This window comes from Gossypium arboreum, chromosome 2 (assembly GCF_025698485.1).
Source record: "Gossypium arboreum isolate Shixiya-1 chromosome 2, ASM2569848v2, whole genome shotgun sequence".
NCBI classification, from domain to species: Eukaryota; Viridiplantae; Streptophyta; class Magnoliopsida; order Malvales; family Malvaceae; genus Gossypium; species Gossypium arboreum.
In genome coordinates, this window is record NC_069071.1 from 110160500 (window position 1) to 110182450 (window position 21951).

General features: G+C 30.7%; 1 protein-coding gene across 1 annotated transcript; it reads right to left on the minus strand.

Moving 5' to 3' along the window:
- Positions 1–15054: 15054 nt before the first annotated feature.
- Positions 15055–18633, minus strand: LOC108467178 (receptor protein kinase-like protein ZAR1). Its single transcript, XM_017767731.2, has 2 exons — positions 17077–18633; positions 15055–15840 (listed from the first exon to the last, which is right to left on the minus strand). Exons 1-2 carry the CDS (start codon positions 18371–18373, stop codon positions 15212–15214), a joined length of 1926 nt encoding a protein of 641 aa, XP_017623220.1. The 5' UTR covers positions 18374–18633; the 3' UTR covers positions 15055–15211.
- Between the last annotated feature and the right edge of the window lie 3318 nt (positions 18634–21951).

Here is a 21951-nt window from a genome sequence, read left to right on the forward strand (position 1 = left end):
ATATATATATAATTTATTTCTCATAGTGGAGTTTTTCTTTAAACTTATACTTCAATAATGTCTAGTTTTTAGGATTTGAATCTAAGTGTTTTTTAAATTAGATTAAATGGAGTAGACGACTCCTAAATTGAATTTTTATTTTTAATATATTTCTATTTTAGTGATTTATTTAATAAAATGATACAAACTAATTAAACCGAAAAAATAATGGTCTGATCAGTTTAATTATAAATATCACCAAATATTTATTAACAACATTTTGTCAATAATGGTGGAGTTTTTTAACCACACGTGTGATATTAACAAAACGTTTTATGTCATTAATTAGAAAAATGCTCAATACTTGATGCGGAATTATGGGCATTTTGAATGGTTTATCATTGATGTAGGAAAACTAAGGAAATGAAGTACTGATACAAATAGACAGTTTGGAGACTATTGAAGCTATCCAAATTTCGGATTCAACACTCTCGAAATCAACTATAATCAAGCACATTCACCTCCTCCTAAAGAATATTGATAAATGGGCACTCGAATATATCCCTAGAGAAGAAAACAATGAAGCAAATCAAATAGCAAAATTAGCCTTTAATAAGGAAGACAATTTAATTGATTGTATCTTTTCTTTTCTTTCAACAAAAAAAAAAATTGTGTAATGACTTTTAATCTCGTATACAATTTAAAAATTCTACCATCAATATATTAAATCAAATCATACATATTATAAGGTTCTTAAGTTTTATGTGCTCACACTAAAAATTTAATATTTTGTCAGGAAATGAAGTAAGCATTTGTGGAAGGAAAATTTGCAATATAAACCCGTTTACCTTTTTTAATATAATTTTAATGGTGTTCTGTAAGTTATATTTTTACCTTTTTAATATAAATCCTTCTAATTTATTTAGATTCAATAATTCAACTTACATTTTACATATTAACAAAATGTTACAAAATTTTATAAATAATATAGTTATATAATTTAATACAATAGATTATATTTATATTAATTATATATTATCTATGAACTATTATGTTAAATTGACTTTTAAAAATAAAAATTGAATAGTGAAGAGTGAAGAGTGAATAATTTAATTTATAATATATTAATATTTGTTATAGTTTTTACAATTCTTTAAGGATGATTAGGTATTCCTTATTACACTATTATGTGAATTATCAAAATAATTAATATATTTTAATTATTTTATTAGTTATTATTTTGAATAGTATTTTTTTGCATGAATTAGATTAAGTAAAATTATATAATAACTTTTAAATAAAATTATAATGTATGATTTCTTGGTAATTAAAATTTTATGTTTTATATAAAATCATAATAATTAAACAATAATTGTTATATCATAATTAAAAATCTTGATAAAATCATGTGATTAAATAATAAACATAACTATAGTTAAAATAATTTTAACATTATAAATAGATTCAATAGCATAGAGAGAAAAGAAACATTTTTAGATTTTCTTTTGTCGGATTTCACTTCTATAATGGAGGTTGTTAACATTAATAAGTTAAAAGCATCTACAAACTAATGGAGAATTAAAGTGGACGTATTAAATCACATTTAAATTACAATCGCATCGAGAGAAATACAAAGTTATTTTAATCGATGTTAGGGTAATATTGTTATGTTCATTTTCTAATTTATTTTTAATTTTTAAAATTTTGTTTTCATTCAAATTATTATCGTAGAGAAGTAGTCAATTTCAATTTTGGTCCCTCTATTATGATTAAATTAGAGATTTAATTTCTATACTTTAATTTATAACTTAATTTAGTTTTTATATATTTTTAAAATGTTTTTAATTAGTTTAAATAGTGAATATTGATAACTATTCCAATAAATTGTTAACATTTTTAATAATTGTCAATAATTTTTAAATTACTATTCTAACAAAAAAATATTCAATAATGAGTTAGAATAAGTGTGTTAAAAATCCAAATCAACTATTGAAATTATTAAGAGTGCTAACTAATTGGATAGACTAATGACAGAAGTCTTTATCTCTTCTTTTTCATAATCATTATAAGATAACGGTAAATTTATAGTTTTGATCCCTGTATTGATGTTACATTTGAGAGTTAACCTTTTATATTTTAATTTGACATAATTCAATACTCTTACTTTTACAATGATATTAGTGTCATGATGTTCTATTGATGTTAAGGCTAAAGCCTTTACCATCTACGACGAGTTTATTTTTTTTTCCCTTTATTGTATAGTTTTCATTCATTAAATAAATTGATGAATTTACCTTTCAAAAAAAAAAGTTAACATCGTCAATTATTTCGATTAAAATGATAGCATGAACTTATCTTAAAAAGACCTTCCTAACACACACACACCCAAAAAAAATTATTTCCAAATGATACATTGGAATGTGATATTTGTCCTCGGCATTTAAACTAGAATAATTAAATGTGTCAACTATTTCGATTGACTAATAATATTATATATAAAAATCAAATTATTTCAATATAAAATATAAATATTAAATCCTAAATTTAAACAGGACCATAATCAAAATTTGTCATTTGTTTTAATAAAATGCTTAAATTTTTTAAAAAAATTAAATTAAATTAATCTAATCTAATTGGTGCAAGTGATTATTGTTAAGGTGAAAAGCTTAGAGGGTGATATCGGTTCGGTTCAATTAGATTTCTTAGATTTTTTGAATCGTCCATTATAATTCAATTCGGCTCCTTCAGTTTTTGTTTTTTCATATTAATTTTTTGTTTTTATTTTTAGACTTATTTTGATAAAATGAACTTTATTTTATGACTTTTGAATATTATTTAACAAAAATTCAAGTCTTTTTCATTAATATTTCTAAAAACAATAATTTTATTAATTTCACCATTTTTAAATATAAAATATTTACTTTTAGTGTAAACTAAAAAATAGCCCCTTTTGTTTGCCTCAGATTACATTTTAGTCGATTATATTTGAAATGTTATGTTTTAGTCACTTACGTTATTGTTTTGTTACGAAGTGGTCACTCTACCGTTAAACTCTGTTACCTCCCTAATGGTAGTCCTACGTGGCAGTCCAAATGGATTTTAAATGCCAACTTGGATGTCCAATTGATGGGGTGAAAATAGGTTTTTAATTAAATAAATTTAATTAAAATTGCCACATAGGACATCCAAGCTGGCATTTAAAACCATTTGAGCTGCCACGTAAGACTGCTATTAGGGAGGTAACGGAGCTTAACAGTAGAGTAGCTACTTCGTAACAAAACGAAAATATAGTGACTAAAACGTAACATTTCAAACATAAGTGACTAAAACGATACGTAGCAGTTCAAATGGGTTTTAAATGACAACTTGGATTTCCAGTTGCTAGGATGAAAATAGGTTTCTTAATGAAATAAATTTAATTAAAACTACCACATCGGACATCCAAGTTGGCATTTAAAACCATTTAGGTTGCCACGCAAGATCGTTGTTAGGGAGGTAACGGAACTTAACGGTAAAATGACTACTTCGTAACAAAACGATAATGTAAGTGACTAAAACGTAATATTTCAAATATAAGTAACTAAAATATAATCTAAGGTAAACAAAAATGACTATTTTTATAGTTAACCCTTACTTTTATAATAAAAAAATTAAAATTAATTATATATTAAATAATTTGATCTTATAATTTTGATGGGTTATTCGTGAGCCGTAATAAAAAAGGGCTAGTGTTTGTGTGAAAGGAAACAAAGACACGTGAAAACGCACTCACACTCCTAGCCTTCAAGGGGTTTTGTTTTAAGTGTAATTATTTATTGGGTCGATCTTTGTTTTACTAATTTTAATTAAAATTTACCACATCTCAACCTCTTATTTATTTTTACTGTAATAAAATGGGTAAATAATTTTTTAAAAAAAATTTAAGAATAATTGTTGAGTCATTTTCTCAAATTGGGTTTTTATTATATGTCCAAAAAGGGATGGATTTAATATAAAGAAAGTGCTTCTAATTGAAGCAAACATCTTTTTGGTTTTTGTTTCACCTTTCACTTCCCTTTCCTACTTTTGAGAAATAAAGAGAGAGGGAGATGTAAAGTCATTGGGCCCTTACTTCGCTTTCAAACTTTTCTTCTTTGGGATAAAAAAAAAAAAGTAGTTATTTTCATCTAACTTAATTTTTATTCAAATATTTGTATAAGTTGTAGACTTGTTTTTAGCTCAATTGATATTGGTATTGGTATTATTATTAGTACATGAAGACGTGAGTTTAAGTGTACTGAAGCATATTATCTTCCTATTTAAGGGTTGAAAAGGGGTTATGAATAATTCTAATTATTGTATTAATTGTCATTAGACGCTTACTTTCAAAATTTGCAATGATTAAAGTTTTTTAATCTTTTTAAATGGACCAATTTACACACTTTGAGAAAGATAGGAGAGGTTTTTTTAAATATATTTGGGTAACGAAAATAAAAAATTTCTAACCATGATCCAATCAAATATAATCTATGTTCAAATCTATGTAAAAATTACCCATAAATCCCCAAATCCCTATTAATTAAACTGGAAGACATTAAATGCTTAACTGCAATCGAACTCACAATTACAAAAACAATAATACCAACCAAATTAGTATTTTGTTGGCACTTTTAATTGTTGGTAAAAATTGTTCAAAAAATGGAAGTTACAATTTAGTATAATGAATATCTGTTTAAGGATCAAATTAATAGAATTTGTAAATATAGAGGGTTAGATTTATTGAAGTATTTAGAATTAAGACCAAATTGATAGAATGTGTAAGTGTTTAGGATTAAAGTAGTTATTATATCAATTTAAAAAGATCATCTCATCATTCTAGTTAAAGATTTAACAAATGGTGACAAACAAAGAACTTATTGAAAATGTTAGTGATAAAATTAGAAGTTTTTGTAACACCCTGATACCTAACCTGATCATTAGGTCCGAGCTACAAGATGTTACATTCGTTCCGGAGCAACTACAAACTATTACATTCAATTTAGAATAATTAAACATCCAAATATGAGTAGGACACGTGTATAATATGATATGTAATCATTTCTGAGTCTTATACGAGCTTACGAAAGCTCTTTTGTGAACCTGGGGTCGAATTAGGGCCAAATTGTAAAGATTTCAAAGTATCGGGTTGACATCATGACTTTTGTAGTTCCTCGTCGCGACACAACTCACTGATTAGGTTCCATCGCAATGTGACTCACTATTTCCAAAAGGTCCAATTTGGTACCTATTCAATACACTCCAAATACAGAAACCTAGTCTTTCGTTCATTCAAACAAGCAAAATACTATAATCTAATGCTCATTTATAAGCATTAACACAACTTACACATGCAAATTATATCAAAACATCATTCCAATTGATTTACCAAACACATTTTCTTCATGCCAACTACTGAATTTAAGGTACCAACTCATTTCATTCACTTCAAAACTAAATATGCATATCAACTTCTTTTCATTATCAACAATTTCAGAACATGATTTGAACAATACTAGTATTCCATATTTTGCTAACCATTACTAGCTCAATTTCAACATGATTATAACATGTACACGAAATCGACTCGAGACTTAGGTACATGCCACTTATCAAAACAAAAGGGATTATACAAACATTGTCAAGTTGCAGATCACTTCCTCGATGATGGAATCACTTCTTGGGATCTCGATATGAACCTATACCTAAAGGTGAGCAAAACTCGATACAATTCGAAAAAAATCAAATTTTGAATTACTCAAATCGAGTTACATGAGTCAACTAAAATAAGTATTTTGACTTTTGAGTTTGAGTCGAGTCGAGTCGAGTCGAGTTAAATTTTACAACTCGAATAATTTAATTAACAGATTGGTGTAGATACCTTTTTGGTCCCTATCAATCTGAAAATGAGCAAATTAGTCTTTTTCTCTCAACAAAATTACAAAAAAAAAATCAAAATTATTTTCAAAAATTCAAAATATTTTTTAAAATACAAAATATTTATAAAAATTCAAAAGAATATATACAGAAAGTAAAAACTTTAAAATTTTCTAAAATAAGAATTTTGGGGACCTAAATAAATTAATTAATGATTCAAGTTTATCGAACTAAAGTATCTTATTTTTATTTCTTATTTTGCTTTGAAAAGGTTTTCAAATATATATAGTTTTAAATTTATGTACTTTAACATAAAATTAATTATATCGTGGCGAGATTTTAATTCAACGTATTTAATTTTTAATTTAACTCGAAAATTTTACTCAATTCAACTTGATTGGATTCGAAAAAAATTCAATTCAAGTTAGGATGATAAAGTAGGACACATCAACTCAGTTAACTCCAAATTTTTTCACTTAATTCGATTGAATGCTCACCCCTACCTATACCTACGCTCAGTGGTATTTCCATGATTCAAGTCAAAGCTTTACAAGTTTAGGGAAAACTAGAGTTTTAATTTTTTTTCCAAAAATAAGAACTTAGTTATTTTATCTAAAGTAATAAACACTTAATTAAAATCGTACATTTATGATTCGTTTAGGATGAATGCTTTGACCAAGTAGTCTTTTTTGCTATCCTTAAACTCATGTTTGCTGAATGTGGGCTCGCTTTGAATAAAAAATTCACAAAATTACCAGTAAGACAATTTTGTAATTTCTCTAAACTTCTAGGGTCAATATGTAAATAACAAGAATATCTTTAAAAATTTCTAAAATAATTTCTTCAGTTAATTTTCTCTTTCTACAACTTTTCTTGAATTCAAGTGTATGAGAATAATAACCAATGCTCTCTTTATATAGAAAGAGTTCAACTAAGATTAAAATTAATCACATTAATATTAAATTAATAAAATATTATCTAGATAAATATTTAATTTAATTTAATATCTATTAATATTAATTAATAAAATACTATCTAGATAAATAGTAAATTAAATTTAATATTAAATTTATTAAAATAATATTATCTTTGGAAAAGTTAATTTAAAATCAAGTTATCCAGTAGAGCCCACTAAGAGTCTAATTTTTCTACTGCTGTACCACCAAAGAACTACCATCGTTGACCATCCATCGACCGTCAGACCATCACCGTCGTGCCTAACAATGTCATCGCCAACATGATTCCCACAACACCACGAATAGTCTTTGTTTTGCCCGAATAGGCCAGGCTGGTTTAGCTGCTGCCGGTTTGATTAGGGCAAATGACAGCTTAACTAGTCCAGTCCAGTCATCGGTTGGATTGCGGACTCAGTTTCACACACAGGGCCCGATTCAGACAATTTTTGGGTTTTAATCTTAGGTTTTCACAACGATGAGGCAAGTTGGGAACTTGAACTTGCTGAGGCCTTGTGACAATTCTAATGCAAGATAGACCAGTTTCATGCAAAGGATGCAACGAGGGCGTCGCTAGAACAGGTAGGGTAGAATGTCATAAGTTGCATATGGGAGCCCGCAACCATGGCACACTTGTGTGATCCATCAAGTTCAAGGGAGGTCATTTGGCCCAATCGGACTAGCCCGTTGCTTAGAGATATTGAAGGTCCATCTACAAAACTTGGCAAATATGGAACGTTATCTTCGGAGATATGCAATCTTAAATATGATATGTAAATCTTAGAAGATATGATTCTGTAATCTTAGAGATTTGATTTGTAGATAGCTTTTAATATTAGTCGTTGATGTATTTTGATCTGTACTGTTGCATTTGGGGAGGCTCAACTATAAATAGAGGCCTCTCCCCCTCATTGTAAATCATTTCATTCTTGAGTAATAAAAATTCTTGATAGCATTCACTAAAAACTTCTCTCTTGTGTTCTTAGTTTTTCTATGCCTTTGTTCTTTGTTCATCTTTATTCATATTTGAATTGCTTCCGCTTTGTGTTAGTTCCTTAGAGGAATTCTGTTGAATCCTCAATTGTTTGGAGTTAGGCTGACTTAGGCGTTTTTGTGCGAAAGAATTGCCTAAGGTTGTACGGATCACAAGGTGAAAAATCTAAGTCCGTTACACTAGTGGGTCCTTAAATTTTTTTTAACCTAAAATTGGTACCTAAACTTGTATTCTATCAAACCAAGTTGGTATCTCTACACTAACACTATTAGTTCGAGTTGACATGGCATTGTTAACAAATATAATGGTGCACGTGGTAGCCTCCCCGTATGCCACATAACAAACATAAATTATTTTTTTTAACTTTAAAAATATAAAATAATAAAAAAGTATACATTTTTTTCACATTAAGAATAAACATGGACAAATGGTTTTCTCGATATATTTGTATTTCGACAATCATTTGTCCGATTCATTCTAGTTGTGTTTTTAATAATTTTATATTATTTATATTATTTTAAAATTAAAAAATAAAATATATACATTAACAAAAGTATAAAATTTTATTTATATCAAGAATGAACCTAGACATTTTGGGGTCTAGATTCATTCTAGACATGCTTTATAAAAATAAATTTATAAATTATATACTTTTCAAAATATTATATGCTTTTATATATTTTTATAATTTTTATTTTTTCAAAATAATAACATAAATAACTTGATATTTATAAGAAAAATTAAAATATATAGAATCACTAAAAATGCATCAAGAATCAATTTGAACAAATGATTGTCCAAATACAAATTAATTTATATATTTTATAAATATTTTTATATTTTCACATTTATGTTTGCTATGTTGTATACTAAGAGGCTACCATGTTGCACCATCAGATTGGCTAACAGTGCCATGTTAGTACAAACTAATGGTGTTAGTGTGAATGTACCAAACTGGTTGATAAAATTCAAGTTTAGGTACCAATTAGGATAAAATACAACTGGACAAGTTCAAAGGACAAAATATATATTAACCTTATTATTTTAAACCTTTGACAAAGTTGGTGTCATGAGTTAACTCCACTCTAATTCGGTCATGGAAATTACTAAAAATTGGATTTTAATAGAGTAATGAATATGAATATTAATATGATTATGTTTTCGTCTTTTACTATTTTTATATGAAATGCTTAAATAAAACAACTAAAAAATGAAATATCTATAGATTGAACCCGAGCTTAAAGAAGACTTATTCATTTTGACACATGTCACATTTATTTATTGTTAGAATTAAGTGACCCAAATTCTTATTTAAATAAAATACAATGGAAAATAAAATAAAAGTAAAATCCATATAGAACTAGACTTCTTTTATTTTTATTTTAGAATAAGGTTTTAAACCTTATTAAACTCCATCTATTTTATATTGATTAGGATAAGGTGTTTCAATCCTACTAGAATATGGCTTTGCAAGCCTATAAATAGACATAGTCTATTCCTCTTGTATTTGATTCAAATTTTTCGACATAGTGAATTTTCTTCTCCTCCTGCGTGATTTTTTCCGAAAGGGTTTCCACGTAAAATTTGTGTGTTCTTTATTTTATTTATTTTATTTTATTTTATTTTTCACAAATTGGTATCCGAGCTTCCGGGTTATTCATCTCAATCACGGTAATGGCGTCTTTGAAGTATAAAATTCCGCTGTTGGATCGCAACACCAGATTTGCGTTGTGGCAAATTAAGATGCAAGCAGTTCTTACACAGATGGATCTGGAGGATGCCCTGCTAGGGATAGATAAGATGCCTTCGACATTAACAGATGAAGAGAAGAAGCGTAAGGATCGAAAGGCATTAACACAATTACATCTGCATTTGTCCAACGAAATTTTGCAGGATGTGATGAAAGAGAAAACTGCTGCTGCATTATGGAAGAGGTTAGAACAAATATGTATGTTGAAAACTCTAACAAGCAAGTTGCATATGAAGCAACGTCTTTATGCTCATCGTTTGGAGGAAGGTGCGTCTGTACACGAACACTTAACAGTGTTTAAAGAAATTCTCTCAAACTTGGAGGCCATGGAGGTTCAGTATGATAAGGAAGATCTAGGGTTGATTCTACTTTGTTCGTTGCCCCCGTCTTATTCAACCTTTAGAGACACGATTTTATATAGCCGCTAGTCTCTCACAGTTGATGAGGTTTATGATTCTTTAACCTCGTATGATAAGATGAAGCATCTTGTGGTTAAACCCGACTCTCAGGGAGAGGGTCTCATTGTTCGTGAGAGACAAGATCGGAATGCTGATGATAATCGTGGTAGGACACATGAACGGAATCCTCGTGGTAAATCTAAGGGTAGATCGAAGTCTTCAAACAGAGGTAAAACTTGTAACTTCTGCAAGAAGAAAGGGCACATTAAATCTGAGTGCTATAAGCTACAAAATAAGATTAAAAGGGAGGCTGCGAATCAAAAGGGAAAACAACCAGAAAATTCCGGTGAAGCTGAGTACATGGCGATTACTGAGGCTTGTAAAGAAGCTATTTGGTTGAAGGGACTATTTAGTGCACTCAATGAAGACCTTCAAATCAGCACAGTATTTTGTGACAGTCAGAGTGCCATCTTTGTAACAGCCTAATTTTCAGTGGTATCGGGAATAGAGATTTGAGATCACCAAATCCGACGGGTGAGTTAAAAATTTAATAAATTAATACCTATGAGTCAAATGCGAATGTAAAAGCATTTTTGAATTGGTGAATTTGGTGATTTAAAAGAATTAATTAGGTAAATATGGTCGAGAATGAGGTATCGAGACCTCAACTTCATAAATCGAGCCGTAAATATTTTTAGAAATACTTATGGAGTGTTGGTGAGGTAGTATTAAAATTTAGTCAGAAAATTTTTACGTTTGGGTGGTTAATTAAATAAAAAGGACTAAATTGAAAAGGGTGTAAAAGTTGCTAGAAGGATTAAATAGCTCAATTGTCAAATGAGGAAGGACCTAAAGTGAAAATAGTCCTAAAGGAGATATTTTGGGCGGCAATAGCTGAGAAAAATCAGGAAATGGATGAAATAAGGGCAAAATTGGAAAATTGCCAAAATTGGCTAAATAAAAATGGGACTAAATTGGAATATCTAGAATTCTCTTCATTTCTCTTCATATTCATCAGCTGAAAAATAGCCATGGAGGAGGGTTCAAGCTGGTTTTCATACTCTAGCTTCATGTAAGTTTAATTCTTGCTTTCTCCTTGAAATTTTTAAGTTTTTGTGACTTTTACAACTAGGTCCACTTGTTGAATTCATTAGTTTTTGATTCTATTAAAGAAATTGAAAGTTGTTATGAATATATGCTGGAAGTATATGATGATTTGGCATGGAATTGGAGCTTTAAATTATTTATATGCTGATTTTATTGAAAGAATTGAATAGAAAGTGAATGTTTGGGACCTAATTGTAAAAGAGTTTGAAGTTAAAGTTTCATATGGAAATTATGAATTTAAATAGTTATGAAATAACTTATAATGTCTATAAAAAGTGTTAATTGAGAAAATTATTTTAATTGAGGGGTTAATTGAGCAAGGACTGAATTGTATGAATTGTGAAATTTGGGGCAAAATGGAAATAAACATTTTGCACTAAAACTGTTTTAGACAGCAGCAGTAGTCTAACTTTGAAAAATCACTAAAAATTATATAAATCGAATTAGAGGATGAATAAAATATGAAATTAAAGCTTATTGAGTCTAGTTTCTTATAAAAGAAATTATGTAAGCAATGGAATTGTAAATCATCAGATACAATAACTTTTGTGAGACAAGGTCAGAATGATTTCGAGTTCCCCTATTCTGACTTTGGAAAATCATAAAAAATTGGATAAAAATAATTAGGGGCTTAAATTTATATTTTTAGAATCCTGATGAGTCTATTTTCAAGAGAAACAAACGAGGATATCGTTCGAATCCTGTACAAGAAGATAATTAATTTTTAGTGAAGAAAGGTCGGAACTGTCAGACAGCAGAACAGGGGAGACTTCAATGAATAAACTGTATTAATTGGCCCAACCAAAAATTATGAAATTTTTATGGTAAGAAGGTATATGAGTCTAGTTTCAGATAAAATTAGCGGATCTTAATTTGGAGTTCTGTAGCTCAAGATAAAAATAATTTAGTGACTATGACACAGATGGATAGCTTGAATATTCACATAAGTAGATAATAAAAATTATGGATAATGTTACTTACAAGTGTGTTGTTTATACTAAGGATGTGGATGGAGAGGAGGAGGAGGAAAAATATACATATATATGAATGACTCGTGTATAAATTGATCACATGCCCGGTTATAATCGATGAGTGTTGGATTAGAAATGATATAATGTTTTATTTGGAATATTTATTATGAAATTATGATTATCGTTATAATACAAAAATTGAACTTGTGAATTTATATGGCTAAATTTTAGTGATTATTTGTTAATTTTATGAATTTTATGATGAGTTATTTCATATGTATTGATGATAAAATCGTGAATAATGTAAAAGCATGAAAATTGAATAAATGATCAAATTGAGCATTTCAGTTCAGTGACAAGATGAATTGAAGGAAAAGACCATGGTTGGACCATGGAAACAAGTGATAAGTGATAGCTTCGGCTACACTTATCTGATCAAGGACAAATGAAAGTGATAAGTAATAACTTCGGCTACACTTATCTGATTAAGGACAAGTGAAAGTGATAATGATAGCTTCGGCTACACTTATCTGATCAATGGCAAATGACAATCGAAAAGTGGTAGCTTCACTACCGATCGATGAAAAGTGGTAGTTTCAACTACCGATCGGTGAAAAGTGGTAGCTTGACTACCGATCGATGAAAAGTGGTAGCTCGGCCACCGATCGATGAAAATGGTAGCACCAACTACCGATCGATGAATAGTGGTAGCTTTGGCTACAAGTGACAAGTGACAAGTGACAAGCGATTTAGATAAGACCATATCCGGGATATGGTATCGGTGTGATATATGCTCTTGATAAGACCATATCCGGGATATGACATCGATGAGATATGTGATTACGTGTAAGACCATAGTGGGCTATGGCATCATTATGTAAAGATGTGTAAGACCATAGTTGAACTATAGCATCGAAAAAAACGAAATACTCAATTCGTAAGATGTTCACTAATTTGAAGAAGTTTGGTAAGTATTACATGGAATTATGTGACATAAGGAAATACGAGTTGATGAGACATGAGCATAAAACTTGGTTGATGGATGAATTCATTTGTGATTATATATTTCTACGCCTTGAGTGTATTATCCGTATGAATTGGTATTCCAAATGGGTTAATGAGAAAACTTCTAGTATGAAATAATCTGAGTTCGAAATGAAATATCATGAAAACGTACTTGAAATACATTGATATGTATTGTATATGCTATTTGAATTCATAAATGTGGAAAGCAAATGTATGTGGAAATATAAGATGATGATATTTGTACATGGAATTTATTGATGAATACGTACATCAAAATTTATATGATAAATTTTAGTGAACATTGAAATTAAATGAATAAGTGATTTGGCAATTTAAATCGTAATTGGTAGAAAGAGTTAGTGAATTGCATATTTATGAATTGTTACACGTATTTGTCTGAAATACGAGGAAGTGATGGTAATTGATACATGGAAATATGAAACTATGATATATATATAAAAACATGGAATATGTTTAATAAATGTGTTCATTCATAATTATAGAATTATGTACCTCATGTGTGCTATTTGCATAAAGATGATATTTCAAATACTTTAGTGAATAAAGCTTAAATATGAAATAGTATGAAATCGAAACAAATTGTTATGAAAATATATTTAAATTATCTGTAAGTGTTTCGTGCTTCTCGGTAATGCCTCGTACTCTATTCCGGCGACAGATACGGGTAGGGGGTGTTACAATCTTTCTTACAAAAGATCAAATGTTTCATGAGAGAACAAAACACATTGATATTCGGTATCATTTTGTTCATGATATTATTGCCCATGGTGATATTATTGTGAGCAAAATTAGTACTCATGAAAATCCTGCAGATATGATGACTAAGTCACTTCCTATAACCAAGTTTGAGCATTGCTTAGACTTGGTTGGTGTTCATTGTTGAAGTTAAACCCTTAAGGGGTTTTATGGAAGAGGTGGAGAACTTGTTTATTGAAAGTTCGCGATGAAGAACTTGTTCATTGAGAATTTGTGTCAAGGTGGAGATTGTTAGAATTAAGTGACCCAAATTCTTATTTAAATAAAATATGATGGAAAATAAAATAAAAGTAAAATCCATATAGAACTAGACTTCTTTTATTTTTATTTTAGAATAAGGTTTTTAAACCTTATTAAACTCCATCTATTTTATATTGATTAGGATAAGGTGTTTCAATCCTACTAGAATATGACTTTGCAAGCCTATAAATAGACATAGTCTATTCCTCTTATATTTGATTCAAATTTTTCGACATAGTGAATTTTCTTCTCATTTGCCCGTGGTTTTTTCCCGAAAAGGTTTTCACGTAAAATTTGTGTGTTCTTTATTTTATTTATTTTATTTTATTTTATTTTATTTTTCACATTTATTTTTGTCTTTTTTAAATACAATTTAAGAATATATAACAAAATCTCAATTCACTTATAGAGTTAAAACTTTTCACTACCAATATATCAAATAATTATCCTTCCATAACCAAGTGAGATAGAATATTATGAATTTATGATATACACTTACTTCCAAAAGGAATTTATATCCAATACAATAATCATTATTATTCAAACGTATAGGATTTACAGACTGAGTCTTAACTCAATTGCTATGGGTATTGTTGCCAATGTAAGAAAATGTTGGTTTGAGTGCACTAAAACGCATTATCTTTTTATTTATGAATTGGAGAGAAGTAGAACCAAACCATACAAATCTTACTAATAACCATTTTATAGTTCATATTTGAGATTCAAGACTACCTCTATTAAAAATGTCTTTAAAATTAAATTATTTGAACTTTGAGGCTGCTCCTCTTTAACAATACAATTTTACTTATTTCTTTTTTATTTCTTTTTTGAATGCATTGTGCTTCACTATTGCACCCATCGTTTTGAGTTAGTTGATGTTTCTCTTGACAATTTGCCTTGCTTTAAAAATCTAAATCCTCTTGGAAATGAGATGATCGGCATTCAAATACAGGCTGATCGAAAAACATTCAAAGGAAAACGACACTTTATTACAACAATTAATCTAACAAGTCCTACATCCAAAGTGATCCAGCTCCCAGAGATTCCACTCACCAAAACAGCTCTCCCAGCAAAAAAGATGGAAACTTCACACAAATTACAAGTCCTGCACATACTTCTTTTTTTTACTGCAATTTGATACGATCAAGACTTTCCGACACCGTTCTCATCCTAGGTCGCATCTCCGGATCAAGCTCAGTGCAATTGAGTGCAATGTGAAATGCTGCAACCACTTGCTTTTTTGCATAAACTTCTGTTAGAAGTGTCGAGTCTATGATTTCAGACAAGGGACGTTCTTCTCGAAATGCTTTCCTCACAAGACCTTCCAATCCCTTCTCGTCGTTTTCTGGTCCAGCATCAGGAAGTTGGCCGGTTAAAACCTCCAATAGCACAATCCCGAATGAGTACACATCGCATTTCTGAGTAAACTTGCTTCCATATACTCGAGCCTCGGGTGCAAGGTAAGAATTAGGAGTTGAAATTCTTGAACCCACTGCAACAGTTTGGGTTGAGATCAACTTTTTGGTTATTGAACTGGCATATTTCGAAGTCCCAGAGACAAGGCGAGTGAGTCCAAATCCGGAGATGTAAGGCTGGAGTTCATTGTCAAGAAGTATTTTCGTCGATTTTAAATTGCCATGAACGTACTTTCGAGGGCTGGACTCATGGATGTACATTAAACCCCTTGCAGTTCCTTGAATAACTCTCAACCTTGCAGCCCAAGAAAGTGGCGGCAAATTATCGGTTGGTCCTCCTGCATTAAATTAAGAACCACATTAGAATGGCTAATAAATATAAATTGCATTCAAGATAATAACAATGCAAATATTGTGTAAGTGGTCCAGCTTTTATTAAATGTCATCAACAAAAAACATGATGCATAAATAAAAAATGCAGCTGACAGTCACCTTGATAGGGTCCATTCAATTTGTATGAGCATAAAAGCAGCAAGGACCACACTATGATATATCATATATGCTCTAAACTTGATAAAGTGAAAATGATTCCAATAAAAGGCATGCAAGACAACTCTTTTAAAAGAGAGACAAAATATATCACAGGCGAACCCAGGGCTGAGTTAATACATGACCGATGAGGACCAACAAACTCTCTAAATATATAGACTACTTGTGTGTGTGTGTGTGTGTGTGTGTGTGTGTGTGTGTATAGGTCAGGAACTGAAGCAACATTTGAGTAAATGCATTAAAGCAAGAATGCTTCTATGTTAACCAATACACCGGTAAAAGTATCATGGAAGCCCTTTTACTAGGTGTGAAATTGCATTTTGACCCCTCTACTCAAAAAATAAGCAAATTAATCCCTGTCCATTAGATCAAAGAGCCAACCTGTCCTTTTTGTTAAAGAACCAAATAGTGGCATGTGGTCTCATGCTGAGATACAAGGACCAGTTTGTAAGGATAAAATTTTTAACAAAAGAACCAATTTACTATTTGACTAACGTACAAAGACTAATTTGCCCATTTTTTTAGTAAATGAGGCAAAATGCAATCCAGCTCCAAGTACAAGGCCTCCATGGTATTTTTACCTTGATACACCTAATATATTAGATGATAAACTATATAATATTAAGGAAGATCATGTACTAGAAAATGAGTACAGGTACATTCTAGACTTTTGGTCAAAAATACATTATAAAAGTGCCTCGAAAGCGTTATCATGCACAAAAACTCCGATCAATACTTTGACCCGATCATAACCTATGAGCAGAAAGTTGAAATTGAAGCACTAAAAGTTGTTTTTCTTCTGTTATAAACTACAATAACCAACAATTCTATCCACAATTAAGAGCTAAACCGGGATTTATCGACACAATGTCATCATGTACACAAAACAACTACTGTGCATAATGCAGATTCAGGGGCACATTCATAGCAAAACCATAAACCAACATTGAACTACAAAACATGTTCCACAAACATTGACATATGTTGTAGTACAAAATGAAAAAAGTCAAAGAGGGGAATGTTACCATGCAGTGCAGCATACAAGCTTCCATTACGGATGAAATCAGTGACCAGCAATTTCTCATCATTAGCATAATAGTAAGCTCTCAACCTTACAATATTGGGGTGATTAACTCTCCCAATAGCCTCTACTTCGGCCTCGAATTCTTTAAACTTCAATGGGGCATCGTCCTCGCTCAACCTCCTCACGGCAACAACCGTACTCCCCACCGTGCCGGATCCCCTCCCCACCACCACTTTATACACTATCCCACTCCTACTTTTCCCCACTACATATGCGGATGCCCTTAACAAATCCTCTAGTTCTAAGGTAAACCCTTCATCAAGCACCATGAATTTACCGTTTTGTCCTTCTTCTTCAATCTCCTCCCTCTTTTTCTCTTTCCCCATTTTGTCCTCCCCGGTTTTCCATTTCCTCCGAACCAACCAAACAAGCACTGAAACCGCTCCGATCACCGCCGAAACGCCGGAGATCAAAGGAGCTGCCACCGACCCAATTTTCTCCTTGTCTTTATCTCCATTCCCATCGTAAAAAACAGGGGTTAAACCTTTGGGATTTTCTGGGTTTTCTTCAGGGTTTAAGATAGCTCTAGGGTTTTGAGCTTCAGGGCAAAGGTTCCCTAATGGAAACCCGCAAAGATTAGGATTTCCTGTAAATGCGGTGGGACCTTGGTTCACCAAAGAACCAACTTGAGGCACTTTCCCTGTTAAATTATTGTGCCTCAGATCCAAGCTTATCATAACCGGAAACTCTCCATAAGAAGCTGGAATTTCACCTGAAAACTTGTTGAAAGACAAATTCAAGGTCCCTCTCAAGCTTTTAAGCTCAACGAGTGACTCAGGGAGTGACCCATTGAGTGAGTTGGAGGAAAGGTCGAGGTGGGTTAAGTTTTTAAGTGATTTTATCTGTGGAGGAACTGATCCAGAAAGCGAGTTATGAGACAGGTCAATATAGACAAGGTTTGTGGCATTGAAGAGATGATACGGAATCAGTTTTGAGAAATTGTTTTGAGCAAGACTAAGGCGAGTCAACGAGTCGAGAAGACCGAGTTCCGATGGGATATAACCAGTTAACCCTTTGTTCGGAAGAAAGATCGAAGTGACTCGTTTCCGAGTACAACCGATTCCTAACCAGTGACATGGGGTTGCATCAGACTCGGACCAACTTTCAAGACATCGAGTTGGATCAGATTCCACAGCTGCCTTGAGAGCAAGAAGAGAAAGACCATCAGAATTAAGAGACGAAACCAATGAAGTAAACAAAAACAAAAAAGAAACAACTTTAAGAACTAAACAAAACATCGTTTCGCCACTCTTTCTAACACTTCATTCGATCATTTAATCCAGAAAAAAAAAAAAACCCAACTCAACTCAACGCAACGAGAAGTTGCAAAAGCAGAACAAGCGACAGGACAGTTGTCTGATGTGTGTGAAAGTGGGAGGCGAAAATGGGTTCTGTTTTGTATAAAAAATAAAAGTTTGAATTTCTTGGTGAACAGTGATTTTTCAAAAAAAATTATTAGTTTATTGAACATCAGTCACATTCTTGTTATCATGAAAATGAAAAAGAATACTGACAAATACCATCATTAAGTGGATGAGACATTGGAATATTAATGGTTTGATTTACCTCGAAAGTTGTTCTTTCTTTTCTTGATTCTCTAAATATTATAATAATAAGTAAGTTTTTGAAAACATTTTGAATTTTTGTCTTGGTGTTGGATGAAAGCAGGTTGGATCCAGTTTTTTCATTAAAGGAATTTTCTTAAAAGAATTAAATGTTTTAACTTAATATCTAGCTAAATGGTGATTAGTATGTTTATTTTTTCGTCTTTTAATTTTAATGTTTTTTTTTTTTTTAAGTAGTTGAGTTTGAAAATACATGCCTAAATATTTTGCGAGAGATCTCCTCTAAATCACTGATATAATTATTGAAATCGTAAGCATCGACATGTAAGTTTCAGATTCAAGTGGTAGTATCAAATCCCTTAGCTATTGTTCTTGAGAAATGGCCCGACCTAACCCATTTCTCAAAAAAAGTTTTTACGGGATCCCTATTTATCAAAATTGTTACTTTTGGTTCCAGCAAACGAATAATCATTGAGTCATCTTCTTTCTGGACAACACATACAAAGAGACCCACCAACAGTCAGTAATTAATGAACTTATAAAAGACGCTTATAAGTAGTTTCTTTCTCTTCTATCTCTCATCTATCTATCCATTTTTTATCTATCTATTTTTTCTTTAGTTATTCACTAGAGCAGTTATGATCTAGAAGTCGATCTGGGGTAAGTGTTAGGATCTATTATGACATATTCATGAGGTGCTCAATGAACTTTTTTAATCTTATAAAACCTTTTTCAGAGTTTACTTACATTGGTGCAAAACCCATTTTTTTGTGCAACCGGCATAGTGTATTCATATCTCAATTAAAAGTTCCGATATGGAGTTTTTTTTTGGTCTTACATAGATAGAACAAATAATATTACTTTATCCCAAATCACGTGCACATTCATTATTACGGGATAATCTAGTATCAATATTTAGTCATTTGAGGATTTTTTATTAGTTTTAGTTTTAATAGAAATAGAAGTAGAAAATAAAATATATATTATATGTTTTATTTTGCTATATCTGTATTCCTTATCTTTACGAAATATTAAACGAAATAGAATGATTTGAGAAAGGATATAATGAAATTTATTAATTGGTTTTTTCCTAAAGAGAAAAATACACCGTCTTATTTGACCATAAGTCCAACAAAATCAAACCATTACAAATAATTTCAATTAAATTAATATTTTTACTATTTAAATATTCAAATTGACTAGAAATTCAAATTTAATAATTTCAATGGTACAGTAATTTATTTAATTAAATTAAATATTGAATAAATGAATTTAATATAAATTAAATAGAATAAAATATAATTTTAATATTAATATAATTTTTAATTTTAATTCAATTTTGAATCCTAAAACTAAAATAATAATAAATAAACAGAGAATTCTTGTTGTTATTCAAAACGTCGTGATCTTTAACCAATTCTACTCTTAAATATAATTATCAAGAGTAAGCGCTACAGTCTGTTTCCAATACTCAGCGACTTGATCAAACCAAGCTTCTACTATTTCAAAATCCCCTTATCGAATGGCCTGTTCTTCCCGGTCGAAATAGGCGGTTTAACTCTCAGTTAAAATTTTTATAGAGATTAGTTTTTGTAAAATCAATCTATTTTTTATATATTGAAAAATTAATATATATATTTATTATTTGATCTCAATCTCTTATTATGTGGTTTAAAGAAATCATTTCTCCTTTTTTAGATGTAATGAAGGTATAAATTTATACCAAAGAGAAATCAAAGGTATGGATCTGTGTTTGGACGGTGAGAAAATAACAGCATGAAAGTATAGAAAATATACAAAGGATAATCTTTCCCAAGAAACCTGCACTGATTTCAAAGGAGAAAACAACAGATGCAATTGTTATATCGATAAATACATATATAATTTGTTTTTTGTCACTACCTGTATGTTGAAACTTATCTTTCCAAACAATTTTTGAAATATAATAAATTATTTATTTATAATTACTTATTCTTTTTATTTTTACAATATTTACTGGAGCGAATTTAATAATTTTTATGTTAAATTTTAAATGCTATATTTGTGCTTTATTAAATTCATTTAATATTGTGCATAATTTATTATCATTATTCAATTTAAAAAAAGTGTGAGTTTTATACCGAGAGAGACTTGATATAGAGTCTAATTGTCATTTGTGCGGAGAGGATTTGGAAAATGTCGATCATATATTCCGCAGGTGCTCTTTTGTGGTTGCTATTTGGGAATGTCTAGGTAGGTGATTTGGGGTTCAGTTTGATGACAAACATGAGTTGGTGGATTGGTTGTTCACCAACATCAATAAGAAGATTCGGGTAAGTCATGGCTGTAATTGGAATTCTTTGTTTCCTTTATTGTTATGGAGTATTTGGAGTGCTAGGAATGATTTAGTTTCAATGCTAAAACTCCAAGTGCGGATGCTATTTTTGCTTATGCTACTAAACTTGCCCATGAAGTGGGGCTAGTGTTTTCTTCTTCTGTGAGTTTAGGTGGTGCTTTAGGTCAGATTGTGAAGTGGAAACATCCTCCAGAGGGTGTCCTTTTGTTAAATACGAATGGCTCTAGACGGCATGATGATGGTCATGCCTCGGCTGGGGAGGTTAATCCAGAATGTTGCAGGGATTTCGATGTCAGGGTTTGTGATCAACATTGGAGTGATGAACAGCCTTAAAACGGAGCTATGGGGTATACAACAAGTGTTATTACTAGCAAAGGAGAGACGATTTTCGCCTTTGATAGTAGAGCTCGATGTACCGATGGTTGTTCATTTTCTTAAGTCCACGATGATTGATTCCTATCCTTGTTACATATTGGTTAAAGATTGCTTGGAACTCATCAAGGGCGATTAGATTATGGAAATTAGACATATTTTCCGTGGAGGCAATAGGTGTGCGGATCGGTTAGCGAACATGACTCATGATGCCCCACATGGTATTACTATATTTGATGCTCCCCCTCAACAGGTCCAAGTTTTGATGGAAGAAGATATGCTTGGCTTTTACACACAAAGATCATAGTTAACGCCTATTTTTTTCTTTTCTTGTTCTTATGTAGCAAAAAAAAAAAGTACTAATGAGTTAATAGTAAGAAGCTATTAATTTTTATTTGCCAATTCCAACAAGATAATAAGTAAAATTAATTAAAATTTTCTATCAAGTACAATATCTAAAGCAATTTTAATCACGGAAGTTAAGGGAGATGGCGAAAATCTATCCTACCTTAATCAGCGGTCGAGGGTTTGATTCTCACTGTGA